Raw genomic sequence first — 8,672 nt, forward strand, 5'->3', positions numbered from 1 at the left:
CCCCCCCCCCATACCAGTTAGTCAGCAGGCTTTTCTGGAGGCCAGCAAGTGTGGGGAGGCCAGATGCTGGGCACGGGCCATGGCAGAGAAGCAGAAACTTAGCAAGGATGCCGAGCAAGGGCTTCAGGGTCCGGAGAGGGTCGAAGGTGAGGGGCTGCGGAGGCGGCGCACACGGCCCAGGGCGGGGCTCAATGCCTGGCACGGACCTGTGCACACAGGAACGGCCCAAATGGAGCCCTTCGCCACAAATTCGCTTTGCTATTACAAACCAGCCAATAGAGGGTGCACTGAACGTCGGAGTGTGGAAAGTTAGCGGATGCGGCGGGAGGCCCCGAGGCCCCCGCGGTCCCCGTGGTCACAGGGAGCAGAGGCGGGCACCCTGCGGCCCCTGCTCACACAGCCCCGCCAGGCTCCCGGGGCCCATCTTCCGGCTCCATTTCTGCCTCCCCCACGACGTCTCCGTCGTCCTCGGGGACCGCGCTGGCGTCTTGAAGCTGCTGGTACTCGGACACCAGGTCGTGGAGGTTGCTCTCGGCCTCGGCGAACTCGCCGACGTCCATGCCCTCGCAGGTGAACCAGTGCACGAACGCCCTCCTCCGGAACATGGCCGAGAAGTGCTCGGACACGCGGCGGAACAGCTGCTGCACCGCCGTGCTGTTGCCCACGAAGGTGGCGGCCATGCTGAGCCCCGGCGGCGGGATGTCGCACACGGCCACCTTGACGTTGTTGGGGATCCAGTCCACGAAGCAGGCGCTGTGGCGCGTCTGCACGGCGAGCATCTGCTCGTCCACCTCCCGGGTGGACATGCGCCCGCGGAAGAAGCAGGCCACGGCCAGGTAGCGGCCGCGGCGCGGGTCGCAGGCGGCCATGGCGTTGCGCGCGTCGAACACCTGCTGCGTGAGCTCGGCCACCGTGAGCGCGCGGTACTGGCGGCCNGGCCCGGGAAGCGCAGCGACGTGGTGACGCCGCTCATGGTCAGGGACACCAGGTGGTTGAGGTCGCCGTAGCTGGGCGCGGCCAGCCTGAGCGCGCGGAGGCAGATGTCGTACAGCGCCTCGTTGTCGATGCAGAAGCAGGCGTCGGCGTGCTGCGCCAGCTGCTGCAGCGACAGCACGGCGTTGTAGGGCTCCACCACCGTGTCCGACACCTTGGGCGACGGCAGCACGCTGAAGGTGTTGAGGATGCGGTCGGGGAAGTCGTCGCGCACCCGGCTCAGCAGCAGCGTGCCCATGCCCGCGCCCGTGCCGCCGCCCAGCGAGTGCACCAGCTGCAAGCCCTGCAGGCAGTCGCAGGCCTCGCAGGCGCTGCGCACGGCGTCCAGCACGCTCTCGGCCAGCTCGGCGCCCTCCGTGTAGTGGCCCTTGGCCCAGTTGTTGCCGGCCCCAGAGATGCCTGTGCGGAGGGAGGCCAGTTCGGTTACCNACCATAGATGAAGCTGTCCGGATGAAAGAGGGCCCCCAGTTTGCTAGACCGGATGCTGTCCATCGTCCCCGGCTCCAGGTCCACCAGCAGCGCGCGGGGCACATACTTCCTACCTGTGTAGCGAAATAGGAAGAAGTCAGCAGCCTGTTGTTTTCCCAAAAGTTAATGTTTCGTCAAAATAGAACCTTGGGATACCTGGCAAAGAAAAAGGGATTCTTCTAGAAAGTGTCTCTGGCAGGAAGACATTCGAAATAGCGCCCTTGATGCCAGCAACAAGTGCACAAATCTGTCAAATACCTTAGGAATACTCTTCCCACCGGGTTCTGTTTTGTTTATCGACCTGCCAACCACAGAGATTCTGTCCCTGATGGAAGGGACTCCGGCTTTTCTTTAAAAACGATAAAGGATGGGGCGCCTGGGTGGCTTAGTCGGTTAAGCGTCCGACTTTCGCTTAGGTCATGATCTCGCGGTTCGTGGGTTCGAGCCCCGCGTCGGGCTCTGTGCTGACTGCCTGCTCAGAGCCTGGAGCCTGTTTCAGTCTGTGACTCCCTCTCTCTCTGACCCTCCCCTGCTCACGCTGTCTCTCTCTCTCTCTCTCTCTCCCCTAGAAATAAAAAAAAAATTAAAAAAAAACGATAAAGGAAACTTGGTGCTGAAGTTAAGCACTGGTGTTGAGACACGCCCCCTCCCCCTCAGTGACTTCCTCCATCCCCCTGGACGAGCCTGGGGACCTGTCACTCTTGGGGTCCTGCAGCCGCGCAGGCCTCACTCTGACCCTGTCCCTGGGGCCGGCGACCCCGCCACCAGCGCACAGCGCCCTACCGTGCGCCTCATTGTAGTACACGCTGATCCTCTCCAGCTGCAGGGCACAGTCCCCGAAGTAGCTCCCCACCGCGTCGATCCCATGCTCCTCGCCAATCACCTCCCAGAACTGGAAACAGCGGGAGCGGAGGTCAGTGTCCGGGGGGACCCGCGGGCCAGCGGATGGGCCAGAGAGACAGAAAGTGGGTGCTCATCGGCCTGCCTCGCGGCGTCTGTCCGGCGGCCTTTCCCCCAGACGTTTTTAGGCCCGTTTCGTAAAGGCCCGCTCCGCCTCTAGAATTCGCTCCTGCCTCCGCTGAACCTGGACGGAGGCCTGTGTTTTCTACCCGCCCCAACTTCTTAACTAAAATGCCAACACGTAAAATATTAAATAGGATTTTGCTCCTATTAAGTGGAGGCCATCGTATACATTAAAGCTGTTGTTTTACAATTTCACGTCAGACAGTGAGTGTATCTCTAGTTTCACCATCCAGTGCTTGAAGCTAGTAAAGTATAGATCCCATTAAATGCAAATAGACTGAATTCTTACCTGATTTCACAGTAATGTCTCCTTTCACTTAGGGATTTATTTTCATGCAGTTTTCCCCAAAAGCCCATAACTAGGACATCTAGGCATGGTTCTTAGCAATGTGCATTTTTCATGATCAGGTATGCATACACTTCAAAATTATGTACAGCTCTTGTAACGGTTTGAAACATATGACAATTTCAATCACATATACGGTATTTATTAATATAGAAACACGCAGAGCTCTTAATATGGAAACAGTCACTGAGATGGCCCCTTTCATTGCCCTGGAGAAGCACATTTGTGCAATGAAAATACATTCATTTATGGTAAAATCCCCAAGGGTGTTTTCCCAGCCATGTCTTATAAGCGATGGCCCTGCTCTGGCCCTGGTCTCATTAACCAGACTCTATTTCATAGGAAATTACCTGCACTGTTCTAGGTCCGAAAGAATAAATAAATTTAAGTCTCTTACAGTTCTTACGACCCCAAGTAATAAGGAGTCGGTGTGGCTCTAACTGCGAGCCAACAGGATTGTGGAGTAAGAGCTCAGACCCTATCTGGACCCCACAAGTCCTCTCCCGCACCTCCCTCCAGATTATCTTCCCACTTCAGGGCGGTGGGGCCGGCACCTCCCACCTCTCTGTGTTTGACTCAGGAACAGCTCATCACGGTGGAATGGGAAGAAGGCAACTTCTTTCCAAGCGGTGATATTTTTTGCCCCAGGTTTTAAGCACGCGCACTAAAAGACTTTAGTTGTTCATAGCTGCATTATTCGCCACAGCCCAAAGCTGGAAACATCCCATGTGTCCATCAGATAACTGGATGAACAAAATGGCGTATCCATCTGTGCAATAGACTATTATTCAGCCTTAAAAAGGAAGGAGATTCTGACACAGGCTTCAGCGTGGTTGAACCTTGAAGACATTATGCTGAGAGAAATAAGCCACACAAAGAAGGGCAGATACTGTGCAATGTCACTTTTATGAGGTCCCTAGAAGAGTTCAAATTCTTAGACACAGAAAGTAGAAGGGTGGGTGCCAGGGGCTGGGGAAGGGGATGTGGGGAATGAGTATTTAATGAGGACAGAGTTTCAGTTTTGCAAAAGGAAATCCTTTCTGGAGATTAGATGCACAACACAGTGAATATACTTAACACTATTGAACTGTGCACTTAAAAATGGTTAAGATGAGGGGCACCTGGGTGGTTCAGTCGGGTGAGCGTCCCAACTTTGGTGGCTTAGGTCATAATCTCGCGGTTTGTGAGTTCAAGACCCACGTCGGGCTCTATGCTGACAGCTCAGAGCCTGGAGCTTGCTTCTAATTCTGTGGTCTCCCTCTCTCTCTGCCCCTCCCCTGTGCTCTCTCTCTCTCATTAAAAAAAAATTTTTAATGCTTAAGATGGATGGGGTGCTTGGGTGGCTCAGTCGGTTAAGCTTCTGACTTCAGCTCAAGTCATGATCTCACGGTTCATGAGTTTGAGCCCCACATTGGGCTCGGTGCTGACAGCTCGGAGCCTGGAGCTTGTCTTCGGATTCTGTGTCTCCCTCTCCCTCTGCCCCTCCCCTGTTAACACTCTGTCTCTGTCCCTCTCAAAAAAATAAACCATTAAAATAAATAAATAAATATTAAAATTTAAATTTTTTTTAACATTTTATTTATTTCTGAGAGAGAGAGACGGTGTGAGCAGGGGAGGGGCAGAGAGAGAGGGAGACACAGAATCTGAAACAGGCTCCAGGCTCCGAGCTGTCAGCACAGAGCCCGACGCGGGGCTCGAACATACAAACCGTGAGATCATGACTTGAGCCAAAGTCAGCCGCCCAACCAACTGAGCCACCCAGGTGACCCTAAAAAAATTTTGTTAATGGTTAAGATGGAGGGCACCTAGGTGGCTCAGTGGGTCGGGCATCTGACTTCAGCTCGAGTCATGATCTCATGGTTCGTGGGCTCGAGCCCTGCTTCTCCCTGTCTCTCACTCTACCCCTCATGGGACTCTCTCTCTCTCTCTCTTTCTCTGCCACTCACTCACTCGTGCTCTCTCAGAGAGTGCAAAAAAAAAAAGTGGTTAAGATGGTAAATTTTTATTTTGCCACATTTTTTAAAAGAATTTAACTCTTAATGCAATTAAATTGTTAATGCAATTCATACTAGTGAAACTAATTTCAAAATGGCAAAGGGAACAGTCAGATGGCTGTTAGTACAACCGTGTAAAGTTAGGATTAAAATTCAGGTTAGAGACCTGTTAGGCTGTGTCATCTGTTTTCTCAGTGTTAGCCATTGAACCAGGCACTTTGTACAAAAATTTAGGTGGGGAGGACAAACACGTATTTATATTCATTCCAGAGGGTGTACGGTAATGATTTCTGCGACTACACCCCAAAACTTGTAGGTTTACCTCCTTAGTTTTCTTTTTCAGACTAAATTAAACAGATGTTGATTTTTTAAACTTTGCAATATAAACATGAGAGGAGAAGGAAAGGCATCTTAGGAAGATGGTGTCAAAGTAGCCCAACAGGGGCATCTGGGTGGCTCAGTCAGTTGAGCGTCCAACTTCAGCTCAGGTCAGGATCTCGCGGTTCGTGGGCTCGAGCCCCGCGTCGGGCTCTGTGCCGACAGCTCAGAGCCTGGAGCCTGCTTCAGATTCTGTGTCTGTCTCTCTCTCTGCCCCTCCCCTGCTCATGCTGTCTCTCTCTCTNCCTGAGCTGAAACCAAGAGTCGGACAATTAACCAAGTGAGCCACACAGGCGCCCCAAATTACTATCTTTAGATACAAAAAATAAATTGCTAAAGTCATAAAAGTAAAAATGGTTTGCATGTAACTGATGATGAAATTGACATGAATTAAATTAGTCCTTTAATTAAATTAGACACTTCCTGTGTCTCTAACCAGAGGCGTGGTTTCGTAGGCAGGTATTCAGCAAGTGCACGCTCTGCGGACTTGTCTTACCCACTGACGTGAGATATTTTCTTTGTCGGCTACACCTGGGGCCCCAGGAAAGCTGGTCCTAGGAATCGAACTTTCCTTACCTTGGCTCCGATCTGGTTACCACACTGGCCAATCTGAATGTGCACGATTTCACGCATGCTCGCTTTGGGTCCAAGTGTAAGCTCTTGGCCGAATCCTCCCAGGCAGGAGCCGCCCTTCTCCGCTGTGAGCCCCACACCACTCTGGGCACTGCAGTGACGGCACCGGCTGACCCAAGCTGGTCCCAGTGTGACTGCCCCCAGGGTGTGTCCAGCCCAGGGACCCAGCCCCCACTCTGCTCTCTGTCATCCTGGCGAGAGGGGGGTTTCCTCCTCTGCCAACACAGAATATTACCCAGTCACTTCCTAGAGTTGAAGAGCAGAGGCCGCCTCTGCGCAGTTTCTGGAGGTCTAACAGCAGGTGTGGGTCTTCCCTTGGTGGATTCGGGGCACCGGCGCTGGCCCCGGGCTCCTGGTACGACAAGCTCCCAGCTCCCAGGTCGTGGGGTGACCGCACCACCTGCAGGGGCTTTCCCTGACCAAGCCAGTTGTGTTACTAGAAACCCTTTTGTGTGGGGTGCCCGGGGGGCTCAGTCGGTGAAGCACCCAACTTCAGCTCGCGTCATGATCTCACGGTTCGTGGGTTCGAGCCCCGCGTTGGGCTCCGTGCTGACAGCTCAGCCTGGAGCCTGTTTTGGATTCGGTGTCTCCCTCTCTCTCTGCCCCTCCCCCACTCACACTCTGTCTCTCTGTGTCTCTCAAAAAATAAAACATTAAAGAAAGAGAGAGAGAAAAAAGAAATCCTTGTGTCTAAACCCATCACTTGACCGATGAGGCCACACTATCCCAGAGCATGAAGTGACCTGACTGTAGCCACATGACTGGTGACACGTGCCCCTACTTTGCCATAAGAAGTGGCCATGGCTCCCAGGCCTTCAGCTGTGATTCCTGGTCAGACAGCCACCGGCCGCACAGAGGGGCCTACTTTTACTTTGTCTACTTTCATATTAATAGAAAAAAATTACTAGTATTTATAATAGTAAAATGATAATAAGAGAAAGTTTCCTTTGAATTTGGCAAAAGTTGTAAAGGCAACATGTGATTATTTAGGGCTTGGGAAACTACCAAGAGATAAAATATAAGGGCTCATGGGTGGCTCAGTCCGTTAAGCATCTGGCTTTTGATTTTGGCTCAGGTCATGATCTCAGGGTTTGTGGCGTGGAACCCCGCATCGGGCTCTGAACCCATGGTGCAGAGCCTGCTTCCGGTCTTCTCTTTCTCTCTCTGCTTCTGCTCCTCTGCTGCTTGCAATCTCTCTCTCTCTCTCAAAATAAATAAACTTAAAAAAAGAGAGAGAGATTAAATCTAAACTCTGTGGCTCACCATCAAGGCATTTCCCACTATGGCCCCAAACTTCCAGCCCCTTTCCTGGACTTCGCTTCTCGGCAAGGATGCTGTCAGAGTTCTGGATGCCTCCACACGGGGCCATCGGGTTGGTGACCACCTCCCTTCCCCACCACACTCGTTCACACCAGCGTAACTCTCTTCCCCCGCCTGACACGCCAATCCCTGCCCTTCCGCGGACTGTAGAACTTGTGCGTAGGTCGGTCCTCCCTCCTGAAGCCCCCAGGAAGCAGGAACCTCACGGGGGCCGGGGGGTGGTTGGAGCACCTGCTTCTCCAGGCCTCTCTCCAGTGTCTGCCGGGCTCCATTCCCCGAACAGCTACAGACGGGGACCGGCCACATGCCGAGGACATGCTGGGAGCTGGAGATATGGAAATGACGGAGACGGAGGCGGGCAGCCCCTGGACTGGCGGAGGAGCTCTCCATGGAAGACACAGGTCCCTGGACATGGATTCAAAGGCAGAAGCTAAAACACTGAGACCCAGCAGCCCCGGGCCCTCCCTCCCCTGCCCCTGCCTCTGACAGGTGACCTTGGCTTCGGGGTCTGCCCTGTCTCCGCCCAGGCCCCCCCACCCCCGCCCCCGGACTGTCAGCTCCTTAACCCTGTGCACTTTCTAAGGGCCTGGTAAGGCCCAACACAGGTGGTCAGTGATACGGACAGGAAAGTCACTAAGTGCTTTTTAGTGGCCTTTTGGCTGGAAAATAGCTTCTACTTCTCCTAAAGGAATTCAACCACAAAGTGAGAGGGGCTGGACAGCACCGCAGGAGAGAAAAACACCGGGGAAACAAGGACTTTGTCCCATGGGTGCCGGCGCCACACTCCTCCTGCCCTCCACCGTCCAGTGACCTCACGGGCCACGTGCCAACCCAGAGCACCCGCTGACCGTGGGTCGGGTCTCGGACCAGGAGAGAAGTTACTGTAAGGGACTTTACCAGGACAACTATGAGACTTGAATACAGACTGTGTGGGTTGGAGAATCACATTGTATCCATGTTCTGTTTCCTGAATTTGACCATGGTCAGGGTTACCCAAAGGAACATTCTTGTTTCCAAGAGATACTATGTAATATTCAGGGTCCAGAGTCTTACTCTCAAACAGTTGGGCAACAATGTGTTAAATGGAGAGAGACAGGTTAAGCAAATGTGGCCAAATGTTAACAACTGGTGAATCTTGACAAACCCGAGCACAAGATTCTTACTCTTGCAACATTTCTACGTTTGGAATTTTTCTTTTCTACTCAAATCCGAATGACCGCACGATTACAGATGCTTCTGGTCCAAACCCAGCCACCAGCGAAGGTACAGAGAAGAAAGTGTAAATTCAAGAGGAGGAAATTTGCATGTAATTAGCAGTATTTTTCACAAGTTAAAAAAATATACGCAGAATAAGCCTTTCAGCTCCCCTAGAAGTCACGCCGCCCCGGCCCCGTGCTTGCCTTTGCTGACACTTTGCTCTTCCCGCTGACCCCTCCCCTGCCTTGCTTGCCCCTCCCCCCCCCATTCATCAGGCGCAAAAGGCCGAGGCAGCCTGCCTGCTGTGCCCCAGGAGCCCA

At 53.2% G+C, this 8,672-nt stretch overlaps 1 protein-coding gene across 1 annotated transcript; it reads right to left on the reverse strand.

Moving 5' to 3' along the window:
- Nucleotides 1-103: 103 nt before the first annotated feature.
- On the reverse strand, nt 104-5,835 carry TUBB1 (tubulin beta 1 class VI). The gene is given in 5 exon segments (XM_077778315.1): nt 104-937; nt 940-1,392; nt 1,425-1,535; nt 2,245-2,353; nt 5,779-5,835. Coding segments are annotated over 5 exon segments (1,275 nt in total). The 3' UTR covers nt 104-392.
- Between the last annotated feature and the right edge of the window lie 2,837 nt (nt 5,836-8,672).

The sequence above is a fragment of the Crocuta crocuta genome, unplaced genomic scaffold (genome assembly GCF_008692635.1).
Source record: "Crocuta crocuta isolate KB4526 unplaced genomic scaffold, BGI_CrCroc_1.0 scaffold27, whole genome shotgun sequence".
Lineage (NCBI taxonomy): Eukaryota > Metazoa > Chordata > Mammalia > Carnivora > Hyaenidae > Crocuta > Crocuta crocuta.